The sequence below is a fragment of the Cololabis saira genome, chromosome 20, assembly GCF_033807715.1.
Source record: "Cololabis saira isolate AMF1-May2022 chromosome 20, fColSai1.1, whole genome shotgun sequence".
In the NCBI taxonomy this organism is placed as follows: domain Eukaryota; kingdom Metazoa; phylum Chordata; class Actinopteri; order Beloniformes; family Belonidae; genus Cololabis; species Cololabis saira.
Window position 1 is genome coordinate 174,382 of NC_084606.1, and position 17,175 is coordinate 191,556.

The 17,175-nt window shown below is 42.2% G+C and overlaps 1 protein-coding gene across 1 annotated transcript in view; it reads right to left on the reverse strand.

The window, feature by feature from the left end:
* Positions 1-423: 423 nt before the first annotated feature.
* LOC133420886 (interferon-induced very large GTPase 1-like) overlaps positions 424-17,175 on the reverse strand; it is a 67,886-nt gene continuing 51,134 nt past the window's right edge. The window contains exon 3 of the mRNA XM_061710767.1: positions 424-5,188. Within this exon, the coding sequence (XP_061566751.1) occupies positions 519-5,188 (4,670 nt within the window). The 3' untranslated portion in view covers positions 424-518. The remainder of the gene's footprint in view (positions 5,189-17,175) is intronic.

Below are 17,175 nucleotides of genomic sequence, written 5' to 3' on the forward strand. Positions count from 1 at the left end.
AAAGCATATGCAATTATGCCAAAAAGTAAGTACAGTCATGATCGTAATGCTTTACATTCTGGAATGAGAAATCAGAAAAGCATTCGACTTATTTTATAATGTGAGATTTGTATTAAAACAAACATTTCATTTCATTTCAGTGATTTCAGATGTAACTGAGTAAATATCATGTTTACTTTTAAAACCTCTGCTGCTCCAAAAGTGATCAAAAAGAAGAATAAACTCAATCACATGACAATGTTTTTAACAAAAAAGTAAAAATAAAACTTGTCATTCAACTTTTAAAACTAAAGAAAATCTTTAGAATGTAATAAATAATTTAATGATGAGAAATAGTTGAACAAAAAAGTAAATCAGTTGTCTCATATCAGTATTTCTAAACCTTTTTGATTTCCTATCTATACGTGTGACCAAACTTGAAGTTGTTAATAAAGAAACTTTAAGAACATTAAAAAGACACGACAGAGTGGAAGGTTCACCTTCACCATCAAAGAGAGTGAGGTTGAATATAATCAGTCTCAGCTGACGTTAAATGATTTTTTTAGGCTTGTTTCTGCCTGTTCTTTTGTAATGTTCCCCCAAGTTTCAGGGATGTCAGCTGGCTTTGCCTTATATGCTTCAGCAAACTTCTTGTTGTACTTGTTCATCACATATTTCCAGAAGTCTGATGCCTCAAGACTCTGATCAGGAGGAATGTGCCAGTCTGGGAAGATTTCCCTGTAAGACTTGTAAGGATGCCATTCATTTTTGGTGGCGCTGCCGCGAAAGCTGTTGTCACTGATCACAAGAGATGTGCAAATGTCAGTTGAAAGTTTTTCTGAACTTTGCCATTTGCGTCTAACCAGACCTCTTGGTCGATGCAGGGAAGCATGGTGATCTTTATGTTCGCCTCCTCCTGCTTCACAGGGAACTTTACAGAACGGACACTGTTTCCCACAACCAACCACTCTGAAAAGCTCAGTCTGAGGATTCACAGGGATGTGTTCTAGTTTTCTCTCAAAGCTTGTGTCTTTAAACTTCCTCTTAAGAGTTTCTTCCATCTTCTCCACAGACGCAGTTAACCAATCCGCAAACTGCTCCTGGTCAGCGTTGTTCAGGATCATGAAGGCACCAAGAGCATCCTGGGAAATGACCAATTTATCACTGAGTTCTTTGCAGATGCGTTCAACAAATGTCTTCAGGTCAGCACTCTTCTCTGATTTGGCCTTTTCCATGGCGTCCTTTATATTTTTGATACTATATTTGATATGTTCTTCCTCATACCCAGATGTTTTAGACACACCTGAGAAGTGCTCCTTTATTTGTTCAAGTATCCATGTCTTTACATAATCCTCATAATTGCTAATGCAGCTCAGATAGCTGTTGAAGTCTTCCTTTGACAGCAAATCCAGCAGAACTGAACCCTGGAAGGAGGTTCGTGTGCTGAACGCTTTACTTCTCATCATTTCTTCGGTGATATTGGTACCCAGAGAACGGTAGACAAAGTCTTCAACAGCAGGTTTCAGACATTGTTCTGTGAACTCTTCAGCCTTCTTCTGGCACTGGTCTCGTTTGTGGAAAACATCTTTGAAATCAGCACAGAACTTTATCTTGTTTTTATCCAGAAGGAACTTGGGGTCATTTGCTTGTATGAAGTCTTCATGCATTCTCTGAAAGTTTCTGGCTGCATCTGCACAGATGTGCTGCTTTAGAGGAACTTCAAACTCCATGTCTGTGTCAACATCAGCATTGTTCAGCATTTCATCAATGATGCGAAGGATCTCCTGGATGTAAGTATTGCGGTAGTTGGTTTTTCTTTCCTTTTTTTCTGTTACAGAGTCTTGGCAAGCAGCTTTGATGTTGTCAGCCACGTTTTGTTTGGCTTTTACAAGATCTTGAAGATTAAACAAACGCCTGAATGTGTGTGTTATGTCTTTTAATGATCTTTCAGGTTTGTATATGAAAGGCTCCAACCCACACTTTTTGAGAGGTTTTATACTCAGCAGTTCACAAGCATGACTCCCTTTCTTTTTAACATTTTCTCTCAGATAGTGGCTCACATCTGTGAAGACATCTGTGGGTTTTAGTCCAGAGAAAGACATCTCACTCAGTGTTTTTCTCCACATCTTATCAAACTCTTTGTTTAACTCTGCCTCTGTCATTTGCACATCTTTTGCGCGACAGTCAGCAATTAATCCACTCACTGCTTTTTCTATTTCTTTTGTGTGGTTCTCCTTTATTTTGTCAACTTCTTTCATTCCCCATTTGATATCAGCTGCTGCTGTGAGCTGAATTACGACAGAATTTTCCAATTCTCGACGAATGTTTTTTGCACTGTTCTTAAATTCCTCTTTGTATCCTTCAACCAGATAGACATGTCCATCTCTCTGCTTGAAGTGTTCCTGAAGATTGTCAAGGAGCTTCTTCTCCCATTTAGACAGCTCTGTGGTTGCTTCATGTTTTAACTGAGTAAGGAATTCTTCCATATCAGATATTTGAGACTTTGCAGCAACTGTACCAAAGTTGGAAATCTTTGTTTTTCCGTGGCTAATCCAGCTGTAGATTGCTTTCTTGAATTCCCACTCCCATCTGTTGAACTCTGTGCAGAGCTTCATGTATGCGTCAGCTCCAAGGCTTTTTCTGAAGCTGAAGATGAAGTTTTCGTGCTTCACAGCATTCCACAGACTGGTCATCCACTCTTTAAACTCCAGTACATCATGAGCAGATGATACACACTCTCCCAGCTGTTGGATGATGTTCTTCTTGAGCTCGTATAAAGTCTCGCTGTATCCCACATTGACTGGTGCCATTGGTGGGTTTCCATTCCAGAGTCCAGGAACGTAGCAGTTCCCCGTGTCTGGACTGTACTCCATCACATCAGTGAAGCTTTTGTTCTCCTCTCCCTTTTCCATTTTGGCTGCTGCTTGGGTCATCTCATTTAACTCCTCCAGGAGCAGTTTCCTGTCTCGTAGGTTCTTCTCATGAGCAGAAACATCAGAAACGTTTTGATGAACAAACTGACATATTGGTTTTTTTCCCACCTCCTTCATCCGGAGGAAAGCATGAACCAATATTTGCAGAATGTCATTCATTTCAGTTGAATTCTCCATTGCAATATTGATAATGGTGATATCACTCAGTCCCACCACAAACGTTGCAAGCTCATTGTCATGCTCATAGCTGTTGTCCAGCTGACCCAGTTCTGGTGACTTTAAGCCCTCGGTGTCAATGATCACCATGAAGTCACAGCCAAGTTCTCTTTTGATGTCTTCATTGAGTCTGATGAGCAGCATGAAGGCACCGCGAGTACATCGACCACTGCTGACTGCAAACTGCACTCCAAACATGGTGTTCAGGAGAGTGGACTTTCCAGTGCTCTGAACTCCAAGAACTGTAACTACCCGTATTTTGTTCTTTGGAGACACCAAGTGATTCAGCTGAGTGAGAACGTCACTCACCCATATCAGAGGTATGTTGGATGCATCTCCATCAACAAGTTCAAGAGGAAATCCATCAAGCAGCAACTGTGCACAGAGTTTGCGCAGATGTTGAAATTGTTGACGTGATGGGTCTGTTTCTGGAAGTGAGAGGGAAGCTTCATAGATCAGACCCATTTCACGGAAGAAATGTTCAGTCCCCAGAGAGCTGTTGGAAAGTTGTCTGACAATTTCTTTCACCTCCTCTTTGTTTGCAGAATCTTTGCACTTTTCTTTGTACAGCTCTCTTAGTGCAGAAAGTTTTAAACGAGAGACGTTATCAAGGTTCATTCGCATCCATTTCAGGAAATAACATCTTTCTATTCCTGGTCTGGATATTGCCTTGATGAAGCATGTCATTGCTGGGGACAATGCATAAGAGTTCTGCTTTTTCCGCAGTTCCTCCATCTGCTGCTCAAGGTCGCTTTTGTACGTTTCTATGTTCAAAGATCCAACTTTTTGAAGGCGATATTGCTCTTTTTCTAAGTGAGTCAGATCCTTCCATATTTGTCCTTGCAAAGGAAGTTGTTGTTCTTTATACTGAAGGAGATCATGAATTTTTTCAGTGATGGCATCTGCGTTTTCCTTTCCAGCCTGACACTCTGGAGAGTCTTCATCAACCAGGATTCCCAGTTCATGAGCAATGTCAGCCATATTTGCTATTGGTATCTTCATCTGTGGTTTCTCAACTACATCACTCACTTTTTTCCTCAAACATTTGATAAAATCTGCATCATTTTTCTGTTTTGTCTTAATAATAATGTTGTTTTTAGTCAAATCCAATGCAGTTGCTACGTTTTCTAGTGTTTCTAAGCTGAAGTTCTTGCTCTCACTGTTTCCCACCAAGAAGATCTGAGCTTTCTGGTTCTGGTTAGCAAGAATTTTGCACTCAGAGCCCAAATGGTCAAAGAACACGAAGACTGCTGCAGATGTCTGACACAGAAAGGAGTATTGTGTTTCAAATGAAGCAATGTCCCCGTGAAGATTAGCAACAGCCACTGGTTTATTGAAAAGATCGATGTCTTTGTTCCCACCAGGAAGATACCAGGTGATTTCTGTCAGTCCGTTGGATATTCTTTTTGGACTGTCACAACCCTCCATGTTTTGGTGAACAAAGGTGTCGTGGTACTGCTGAGAATTGCTGAGAAGCTTATTGAGGATCTCTGACTTTGACAAGGTGCAGATACCCAGTCTCACACAAGATATCATTGGAACTTGAGAATCAACTATTCTCTCTTCAATGAAACCCTTGGATTGTGAAAGAGTTGGAAGTCTGTACTTCTTGACAATGTCTCTCATGGCCCACAGCATGAGCGTACACTGTTCTGTATCACAGCTGGGAAGCAGCAGAGGCACAGAGAACTGACACATCGACATTTTTAGTGCCATTTCTTGTTGTACAAAAGCATCTGAACACAGAAAGAGAGCAGTGATTATGTCGAGAGGGTTTAGTGTGTCACCTGTGTTTGGACTGTCAAGTAGATCACGCAAATTTAACTTCCCTGATGAATCATCACAGTTCAACTCACAAACTGATGCACATTTCATATTTCTAGCTGTCATATTAACCATCATCAGTTTCTTTAGAAAATACCATGGGAGATCTGATTTACTCTTGACAGCAACATCAGTGATGGTCTTCTTATCAATCTCCAGGATATTGCTGAGTGTTAGTTTCTCTCTGTAGTACGGAGTCAATCCCAGATCCTTCAACAGGCTCTGCAGGTCGATCTCTGTGGAGATACAGAAAATATTTATGAAAATAATTCCCTAGTGCCCTTAAACTGCTGCAGTTACAAGAGGAGCTTAGTGTTTAAAATCAACCCATGAACCAAGTTCAATAAAGTTCAACAAAGCCAGGAGAGCTGTTCTCAACAAACAGAATATGGGAACAGGGATGGTGAGGACTGCATTGATTATCATCAACTGGGTTGAATTCCTTGATTAATTAATTGATGGTTGTCCCAAAGTTTTCAACTTTCAATTTTTTCTGACAAAGTCAGTTATTAAAATACTTGATTGTTTTAACTCCACTGATGAAATATTTATTTTATGTTATTTACTGGATCATTGTCTGGCTTGATGCTCCTCCTCTTGCCTGGTTGCTGGATCTGATCCTGCAGACCCAGAAACTCTGAACAGGATTAAAGCGAGTAATAATGATGAATCAGTTATATTTTCTGCTGTATTCACCTGTATTATTGATTACCATCATTTTAATAGGATTCTCAGTTGATTTGAAGTATATAAACTGTGTTATTTTGGGCTAAAGGTTCTCATATGGATCTTTTTAACAGCATTTCTACTTTCAGCCTGAAGAGAGCTAATATTTGCTCCAGCAGATTCCTGTGACTCTAAACAGGAACATGTTAATATGGGTGAATATTTGATGATGGCTACAACATCTGCCCGGAAAACAAGACACTGGTTGCTTGAAAGAACTAAAAAATCAAAATGGCATCATCATTAATTCTGACAAATATCGTTTAATTGAAGCGTTGACTGACTTAAGATCAAAGCAAAGTTAATGAATTTGTCAGTCATTTGACAGCATGGTGCTTACTCAGTTTTTTAAATGTTTTGTGGTTAAACTGTTAGGGTTTGGCACACCCTTCCTCCACCAGATGGCGCCAAAGTCTGGTCAGGCTTGGCCAGAGCACCGCAGCGGATCCCTGTCTTCGTCCCCACACCTCACCTCACCACTCAGCCTCGTCACCCAGTCTGCTCTTAAGCTTGCCTCCCACAAGCTGTGGTGTCGGATTATTCTCTCCAGCTCAGAGCCCTGTATGCTGCCTGTTTTCCTGGTCTTCCATGGTCTCCTGTTCGTGGGCCTTCCCTTCCTGGGTCCTTGGGATTACTTTTTCCAGCCGTGAGTTTCCGTCCTTGGTATTACTTTTTCCAGCCGTGAGTTTCCCTCCGGTCTGCGCCTTTTGTTTGGATCCTCCAGCCGTGAGTTTCCCTCCGGTCTGCGCCTTTTGTTTGGATCCTCCAGCCGTGAGCTTCCCTCCGGTCTGCGCTTTTAGTTGGACTTTCCAGCCGTGTTTTTTTGGTCTGTGATTTTGTGTTTGCATTCCTTCCCTCCTGTGGAGCGCCTTTTGTTAAATAAACTTTATTACACCTGAACCTTGCTCGTGTTGTCCTGCTTTTGGGTCCGCCCTCCTTCCCTCGAGCCTAACATAAACTCTGACTGAATTCCAGGTGGGATTAGATAAAACAAGTGATATATAAATGCAGACCATGTAGGCATACAACTAAAGGAGTAGAAACAACTTTTTTCATGTTAAACGATCAATTTTGAGTTAATTTAAAGTTACATTTGTTTAAGGTCAATAAAACTAGCTTGCAGACCTGCAGTGGAGATTTGGACAGATGTGACTGGCTAATGAAAGTTATCTTGAAGAGAAAATGAGAGACTGGTTGAGAAATTAAATCTAAAACGTTGTCAGTAAATCTGAGATGCTGATTAATATTTACTAAATCACGGTCTTAAGAACTATCTTAAATCTGGAAGATGGCGTGGAAGATGGCGGCGCACACAGTTGCAGCAGCTCAGTCGTTCACCAGTCCGAGTGTTTTTTGGATATTGTTTTGTGTACATGCGTTTTGTTTTGTGCACATTTTGCCGAGCGAATATCACCTGATATCCTGAGGATCGGATTATTTTCAGAAGGGAAAGTAACGCGTGAGTTTCTCAGCTCACCCAAGATCCCGGTGGAAGTAGCGAGGAGCCCCGGCTCTCCGTGGATTATCATCCCGGCGGGGAGGAAGCAGAAGCGGGGCTGCAGAGCCAGAGCGCTAGTAAGGCTACGGAGGAAGCCATTCAAACCACCGCTTCCCAGCCTTTTCCTCTCTATCGCCAGATCCCTCGCCAGTAAGATGGATGAACTGAGGCTACAGATCAAGGCAAAGAACTGTGCTAAGGATGCATGCATTCTTCTCATCACAGAGATCTGGCTTCAACCATCCATCCCGGACCCGCCTATCGAGCTAGCGGGTTACACGATACAGCGCCATGACCGCACAGCTGACTCTGGTAAGAGCAGAGGAGGCGGGCTCTGGTTGTATGTAAACCCAGAGGGTCATCACCACCGCCCAGAAGTACTGTAGTACTGGCTGCCCTCTCTCCACACTGGAACACCTCCACCACTCCCGTTGTAGTACTGTAGTACTCTAGTACTGGCTGCCCTCTCTCCACACTGGAACACCTCCACCACTCCTGTTGTAGTGCTCTAGTACTGTAGTACTGGCTGCCCTCTCTCCACACTGGAACACCTACACCACTCCTGTTGTAGTACTGTAGTACTCTAGTACTGTAGTAATGTAGTACTGTAGTACTCTAGTACTGTAGTACTGTAGTACTGGCTGCCCTCTCTCCACACTGGAACACCTCCACCACTCCCGTTGTAGTACTGTAGTACTCTAGTACTGGTTGCCCTCTCTCCACACTGGAACACCTCCACCACTCCCACTGTAGTACTCTAGTACTGGCTGCCCTCTCTCCACACTGGAACACCTCCACCACTCCTACTACTACTATATATGATGCGCTGCCTGGAGAGCACTGTTAATTTTGTTGAACATAGTTAGAATGACAATAAAGATCTATCTATCTATTGGAGCCCCAAACAGCTACAATTGTAATATTTTGTAAAGTCATAAATGATTTAAAAAGACATATTATTTTTGTTCATTGTCAACATAATACATTTTAAAAGTGAATGTGGAAATTAGACTTCACTTGGGAGCTGAACCAGACATCACTCTATAGGACAGCAGCTGCTCACAGCCAACTCAGGCATGGAATTTACCCAGCAAGAAACTTGGACAACAAAAATTTACCAGAAGAAAAAAGACATCAGCTCATTGTTTTAAACAGACACACTGTTTTACACTAGTATTCTGACAGGATTTTTGTAACGTTATCCCTATATTTCCTAAATATTATGTTCCAACCAAAAAGGCTGAAATGCTTTTGACTGCTGCAATGCTGTGATATCTATATTTAAACCCTTAGGGCCTGATTTACTAAAGGTTTGCGTGCGTAAAAACCTGTGCAAACTTGACAGCACCCGCAAACCAATGTGCGAGCTGATCTACTAACGGCGTGCAAAGACGACTGCGCCTCTGAAATCCGCAGAATAGTGCACGCTATTCATTTAGTACTTTTGCCCTGATGAATAATCAATATGGGGCGTAACCGCCAGAGAGCGCTAAATACTGGGAGGGAAAAATGCAAATAGGTTAATTTACCACACGCAATGAGATTTACCAAGCCTGAAAGTTATTGCGCGTATTGTGATTTCGTCTGTATTTAATACATTCGAAAGGAAGGTGCTAATCTGCTGCTGCTGTTATTGTGGCAAGGAGGCGACATCCAAAATCAAAGAATACGCAGAGAGAGAGTCTTTATTCTGCTGCATGCTATTTTAAAAATGGTTGCACAAGTTTTATTAAAGGCCACTTTTTCTTTAGTTCTTTGCCATATCTTGCAACCTTTTAACGTGCCCCCCTCCACTCGCCCACAAGCAGGCCAAGCCTTTGTGCCAAGATTTGTATTATCTTATTGAATGTGAAATCATCCTTCGTAAATTACATTTAATTAAAACCCGTGCTTATTAATCACAAAACACAGGTTAAACATCATGACCAAATCCGCTCCGACCCGCTGTGTCAGGATCAGCGCAGACAGACTGCAGCTTCGCCTGAATTATGGTTCTGCGTTAAATCGACGGCGTAGGGTCGCGGTGCGGTGTGCGTCGCCGCGTACCCTACGCTGTCGGTTCTGCGTTGGTGTGACGCGGAACCATAAATCAGCCTTTAGTGTGCGCTCTGTGCGCTGTTCTGAACACTTCTCTTCTTTCGTCCATATGATGGTCCCGTCTGTCACACATTTACTGTCAGTGTTTGCTATATAATATATAATATTTGCAATATACTGTGGACATCTGAATAAAAACTTAACTCATAAATAGATGAATCAAAGCGCTCTCCAGCTCTGCGTCTGATTGTCTTTTTCTCCTCAGATCATGCCGAGCACAGCCGGGTTACGTAAACCCGACCAATTCAATATTAAAATCAAATTTAGTCCAGTGGCCCGTTTTTTTATTTCGTATTTTTGATCTGTGCCTAAAATTGAAATATGAAAAACCAGACGTTTTTCCGTTTTTTGTGTTACCAACTGCATTTATTCTATCTAGCTCTCCTTGATCGGCCATTTTGATTCTAAGATGGCTGCAAGTGGTGGTGCAGGTGGAGCCGTTTGCCCTCGGCCTAAACCTGAAGTTTTTAAAAGTCAATGCGGGAGCAAGATCATTGTAGTTGATGAATTTTTGCACTTCATCTCTGACAAATTGAAGACTGTTGACCAGGAAGAAATTGTTTTGCTGGCTAAAACAAATTTCTCCTCGGATTGGATTGTGAAATCCAAGGGCTTTCTGTTTGACATTTGCCCGACGACCAAGATGCGTAATATCAACCACACTGGTCGGGAAAAGGACTCCAATAACATAAAGGCATGCCTGAGCCTTTTCAACGAGTTTGGGGAAAACATGCCTATGTTTACCTCACAATTCCTGCACCTGCTTCCACCTGTCGGATTTGGCTGTCTGGACGCCTCGGCCCTGCTCAGTAGAATAGAGCAACTGGGAAATGAAGTATCGGGTCTAAGGAAGACGATTCACGCTCAGCTGGACGTGAATAAGAACCTGGTGGAAGCTACATCTGCTGTGAATCTCCGAGTGACAGCGATGGAGGAGCGCCGCACCATGGATTCGGGCTCAGGGGCTGCTGCTGGTGGAGTTACGGATCCCCCTGGTGCTTCTCGGAAAAGTGAGGTACAGAGTCGGATCGGCTCCGCTCGACCGACGGCGGCATTACCTCCCCCCGTTGCAGAGGCTTCAATGAGCTCCCAGCCCCGCTCTCCCGTTCCGTGGTCTTTGGTCGTCGCTAAAGGCAGTAAAAAGCCTACACCGGCGAAGCGACTTCCTCGACGCACCCCAGTGTTAACTCGGGGAAAACGGGAGCAGAAGATTAAAGCTGTGGAGATTGTGGGTACTGGTACTGCGTGCCCAAACATTTCTGTGATCACAACCAAGAGGGTGAGTGTATTTGTCACCAAACTCTCCCCTAATGTAGTTGCTGAAAATCTACGTGACTATGTGGCTGGGAAAATGGACAATATTACAGTGACATGTAGAAAGATAGACGTGCCTGGCAGCCGTTTTGGCTCGTTTCATGTCACTGCTGACTGTAATGAAGTAGCGGACATGTACAGTCCTGCAATCTGGCCCCCCGGGGTTGCTGTGCGACGCTACTTTGAGCCCCGTGGGCCCAGGACCATGAATAGCAGTGCTCCTGTTGAGAGGGATGAGGTGCTGCGCACAGAAAAGGAAGCCCTGGCTTCGGACATTCACTAAAAATGCAACATGCGGGTCGCCTCTTACAATTGTCGTGGGTTGCGCCTTGGTAGTAGTGTGGGTGACAGAGCTCGGAGATTAGAAGTGGATACCCTGTTACAAAACTGTGAAATTGTATGCTTACAGGAGACTTTCCTCTCAAAGCAAGTGTTGGGAGGTCTGAACTCTATTCATGATGATTTTCACGGAGCTGGGGAATCAACAACGGATCTTTCTCAATGTATGGTTAAAGGGAGAATCTCAGGGGGTTTGGCCATCCTGTGGCACAAACGTCTTGACCCTGTAATCAGTGTTTTGCGTCTGGATGTAGACTGGTGTATTGCTGTGCATCTAAAGCTGAATAGTAGAGAGTTTATTATTCTGAACATTTATACTCCCTATGATGCAAGTCACAATGATGACGAGTATGTGGAGAGACTTGCTTTTATCAGTTCTTTTATATCAGACAACAGCTGCACTTGTATATATGTTTTAGGGGATCTGAATGCAGATATATCTGATAAAAAAGCTCCTTTTGCTAAACATCTGCTGAACTTCTGTGAAGATAATAATCTTGTCCTGTCCAGCCAAGAGCTTCTGCCTGCAGACAGTTTTACCTATTATAGTGAAGCTCACCATTCAGGGAGCTGGCTTGATCATGTGATTTGTACTTCAGATGCTCATGCAACGCTTGTTTCCATGAAAATATTGCATGATGTTACTACAACTGACCATTTTCCTATTGAGATGGCTCTAGACATTGGCAGGCTCCCAGAGATAACCAATGAGAGCCATGGTGAATATGAGGCCAGGGTATACTGGTCAAAATTATCTGATGAGGATGTTTTTAATTACGGTGGGAGATCAGGGCTCCTTTTAAGTCAGGTTCAGTTACCCATGGAAGCCATTTTATGTGCTAATGTTAATTGTAGTAATACCTCACACTGTAATGACTTGAGTTCTATTTATGATAATATTGTATGTGCTTTATCTCAGGCTAGTAAGCCGCTTATCACTAACCATAGAAAGACAAGGAATAAGCCAGGTTGGAACGCATATGTTGCAGATCACCATGCTGAAGCTAAGGCAGCACATAGAGCCTGGCTTATTGCAGGGAAACCTAGACAGGGCCCCGACTTAGAGTTTAAAAAACTAACTAATGCCAGGTATAAACACGCTGTGTGCTTCATCCGCAAGCATGAGCAATCTATCAGAGCTGACACTATGGCAGGGTCACTGCTAGGCCAAAATAATGCAGGTTTTTGGAGGGAAGTTAAAACTGGTAATAGTAACAAAGCTACACTTCCATGCAACATCGAAGGTGTTTCCGGTACTGCTAATATAACTGAACTATGGAGGAAGCACTATGCTGACCTGTTTAACTGTGTTAAAAGTGAGCCATACTATGTTAATGAGCTACATGAAGAAGGGGTGCACTTCAGTCCTATTGAAAGTGTTCAAGCTATAAGACAGTTAGCTGATAATAAGGCAGGTGGCTTGGACAATATCACAGCTGAGCATCTCAAGTTAGCTAGCCCCAGATTAGCAGCATTGCTTTCCATATGCTTTACCGGTCTAATGACCCACGGTATACTGCCTGATTCCATGCTGACAGTGATGTTGGTGCCTGTCATCAAGGACAAGGCTGGTAAGGTAGGGAGTATGGACAATTATAGACCTATTGCCCTAGCTAGCATACTGTCAAAGGTGCTAGAAAGAATGTTATTAGATAGGCTAAGTGATTTTATATACACCACTGACAATCAGTTTGGGTTTAAGGCTAAGCACAGCACAGACATCTGTATATATGCCTTAAAAGAGGTGGTGGAAACATACAGAAGGCGAGGCTCCTCTATGCTGATAGGGTTTATTGATGCTTCTAAAGCATTTGACAGAGTCAACCACTACAAGCTATTTGCCAAACTCAAACAGAGGGGTGTCCCTGGTTGCATTGTTCGCATCCTGGCTTACTGGTACGCCAAACAGAGCATACAGGTCAAATGGGGAAATACACTATCCTCCCCCTTTAGTGTGGGTAATGGTGTTCAACAGGGAGGGCTTCTCTCCCCTGCCCTGTTTAATGTGTATATGGATGACCTCTCGCTACAGTTGGGAGAATGTAGAACCGGCTGCATGATAGGTTTTAACTTGATCAACCATTTTATGTATGCTGATGATCTGGCCATTGTTTCTCCCAGTAGTGCAGGGTTCCAACAACTGCTTAATATTTGCTCTGATTATGGGGTTGAATTTGATGTAAAATACAATGCCAAGAAGAGCGTTGTGTTGATATGCAGGACTAAGGAGGACAAGCAACTAAACTTTCCCCTCTTTTATTTGTCAGGTCAAATTATTTCTGTATGTAACTGTACTAAATACTTGGGCCACATCATTAATGATGAGCTGGTAGATGATGCTGACATGTGCAGGCAACGGCGGATGCTGTATGCTCAAGCCAACATGCTTGTCAGGAGGTTTCACCACTGCTCTTCTGAGGTTAAGGTCAATCTGTTTAGAGCATACTGCACCCCTGTATAGCCCCTTATGGGTGAAATACACTAAAGGGAGTATGCGAAAGCTCCAGGTGGCCTACAATGATGCACTCAGGATCCTGATGAAAGTTCCTAGGGGTGGCAGCGCTAGTGAGCTTTTTAAGGACCTGCGCTTACCCTCCTTTCAAGCCTTGCTGAGAATGCACATGTATAAGTTCAAGGGTCGCTTACATGCTAATAATAATAATAATAATAATAAATTTTATTTGTATAGCACTTTTCATGTGTAATCTCAAAGTGCATTACATAAACAAGGGAAAGTCAGGGCACATAAAAGACGAGAAGTAAAAAAAGCATAAAAATAGTAAAAAACATCTAAGAAAGACCAGGGAAAGCCTTCCTGAACAGGAAAGTTTTAAGCCCCTTTTTGAAGGTGTCCACAGAATGGTATTTTAATAGCACTGACCAACCCTCGCTACAGCTCGGTTCGCTACCAATCGCACATGTGGAAACATTGGTACGCAAGTCTTTTATAGTTTTTATTGCTTTTATTTATTTTAATTGGGTTTTTATTTGTTAGCTTGATGTGTATTTATATTATCATGTATGTTTTGTGTTTGTTGTATTGTATGTTTTCCTTTACCCTCTTTCCCTGCTGACTACGGTCGATAATAAAGATGATTGATTGATTGATTGATTGATATCGCAGGTTTTCTCCGATATTGCGTTTCTTTTGGTAATGTTTAAATTTCTTTGCTGTAGTTCATGGTTGTGTTTATTTGCCTCTTCCACTAATATCTCTAACTCCAACTCGTTCAATTTCATTTTGCGCTTGTGACTTGTGACTGTGCATTCCATCCACTCTCCATGGCGCAGAGTTTGCGCTCGCAAACCGTAAGACACGCAACACCTCATTTAAATACTGCTGTTTGCACCTGTTATCAATTGCGCACGCAATCTTAGTTGATCACCCGCAAACCACACAACAACAGCACGCGCAAACTTTTTCAGTGCACACGCAATTTAGTACTCTTTATTTAGGATCTTAGTAAATCGGGCCCTAAATGCGTTAGTCGCATCGACAGTCATCATAATTAATAGAAACCTAGCCCTCCACAGGGCTAACGTTATGTTAGCAAGGTAACATAACGTTAGTGTCATTAATTAGAGCTACGTTAACTTAATTAATTATCGCTATCGTCACATCACCAGAATACAGAAGAGTATCAGGGCCAGGCAGGAGAAAAATAAAAATAATTATTTCATTATGCACTTCGAAAAAAAAGTCAAAATGTAGAGAAAAATGTTGAAATATCAAAATTAATGTTGAAGTACAATTTTGAGAAAAAAGTCTAAATTTCGAGAAAAAAGTTGAAATGTCAAAATTATTGTTGAAGTACAACTTTGAGAAAAAAGTTGAAATTTTGAGAAAAAAGTTGAAATTTCGAGAAAGAAGTTGAAATGTGGAGAAAAAGCTGGGACATCTGTGCTTCCTCTGAGAGAGACTGAGCTGGTCTGACCCTCCTCCTCCTTCCAGGGTGGAGCCTGCTGGACAACGATGGCTGACACCAGGTCTGAGGAAGTGTAAGTGTGTTTTTATTCAACCATCTTCACTCCTTCATGAGTCCATCAGTGATCAATAACTGATCAATAATAACTGCAGCTGCTTGTTTGTTCTCCATCAGATTCCTGTCAACTCACCGTCGACACAAACACAGTCAACAACAACATCAAACTGTCTGATGACAACAGGAAGATGATGTTTGTGATGAAGGAGGTTCAGTCATATCCTGATCATCCAGACAGGTTTGATTTCTGGGATCAGCTGCTGTGTAGAGAAGTTCTGACGGGTTGCTGTTACTGGGAGGTCCAGTGGAGCGGACTAGTTTCTGTATCAGTGAGTTACAGAAGAATCAGCAGGAGAGGAGCTCTGGTGACTGTTGGTTTGGAAGAAACGATCATTCCTGGAGTCTGAACTGTTTTCTAGGTGGTCCGTACGGTGTCTGGCACAATAACAGAGGAACATCCATCACCTCCTCATCTCCATGTCCAGCCTCTAACAGAGCAGCAGTTTACGTGGACGTTCCTGCTGGAACTCTGTCCTTCTATGAAGTCTCTGTCTCTGACAGACTGATCCACCTCCACACCTTCAACACCAGCTTCTCTGAACCTCTATGCTGGATTTGGATTCTACTGGTATGATTCCTCAGTGTCTCTGTGTCCAGTTTAGTCTCCAGAGTCTCTGGTCAGAGAAACTGTCTCTGTTGGATCCTGGACTTGGACTCTGGTTCTTGTTCCTCAGTGTCTCCATGATGATGATGATGATGATGAGTGCCTTCTTTAATTCCACTGTTTCACTCACATCTTTGTTTCATCTCTGTCCTCCGTGTGTTTTTCTCCACAACATCTGGTTCTCTGTTCGGGCTCAGCAAGCTGCACTTCTGGATGGATATTTGTAGGAAAACTGGACCTATTTTGTTTGGCAAATAAATGTCACTTTTATGTCCAATATGTTACAGACATTGAAGACATAAAGGAGAATAATTATAAAGTAATCATATAAATATTACTAATATAATAACACAATTTGGTTATTCCAGATGAAATGATGATGTTTATAAATCAGACGCCAGCACAATTAGGCTATGTCTGTTTATGAACATTTAATAACTGGATGGTTTATTAACCGCTAAAGAAAATACTACAATTTGTTGAAAAACTACATTTGGAATCAAGTGTCATAATCGAATTTTACTTAGATTTTATTTTAATTGGTTCAGATAATGCATCACATTTGAAGTTTAAAAAAAAGGAACATTTAATCCTCCTTGGTTGTAGGAGTTACTCAGGATGTTTTTGTTGAGATAATGACATTTGTTTTTCCAGATAAAATGAAATAAACCCGTATGTATTTGTTTAATGACTGATGCAGGAGTCTCCAGTAGTTTGGGGGATAAACTAAACCAGAGACTGAAACGGAGCTGCAACACTTCTGCTTCATGAGGTCGATACAGAGTCCAGCTCAAACCGGTTCAATCCAGACACACAATTCCACTAAAACACTGATTATTTTTGCTTGAACAATGTAGTTGGTGTCCTAGTTTTCCTTTACTCAGTAGTTTCCAGCAGTTCTCTCCTTGTCTTTGTCCGCTCGGGTTAAACCGAGTTTACACTGCGCCCCTAAGTGACGGCGGCCGGTATGACACGTACCGGCCGACGCTGAACCAGGAAACTCTCGTTTTTTTTATTTTTTTATTTTTTTTATTTAACACTTGCAAACAGTACAATGATAACAAAACTTTACATTATGCACGTTGAATTATAACATATAAAGAGTATAACTCAAATAAAAAACAAAACAAAAAGCAAAACACATTATAACCAGCCAGGGGGGATGAAAGCCATAACATTTACATACATTTATGGTTTTGATTGCTTTTAAATTAGTAGAAAACTCCAGATACTGTTTTAATTCACAATTAAAAGTAAAAAAGAGGGTTTTTTGCGTAAGAATTTGGATTTGTGGATGTGGAATTTTGCGAGGATAATCATCAAATAATAATAAATGTTTCTTTTGGCTTTGTTCTAATTGTAACATGGTCAAAAACACCAAACAACACATACATACACATACATACATCTTCTCCCGCTTTATCCGTTCCCGGGTCGCGGGGGCAGCAGCCTCAGCAGGGATGCCCAGACTTCCCTCACCCCAGACACTTCCTCCAGCTCTTCCGGGGGGAGTCCGAGGCGTTCCCAGGCCAGCCGAGAGACATAGTCTCTCCAGCGTGTCCTGGGTCTTCCCCGGGGTCTCCCCCCGTTGGGACATGCCTA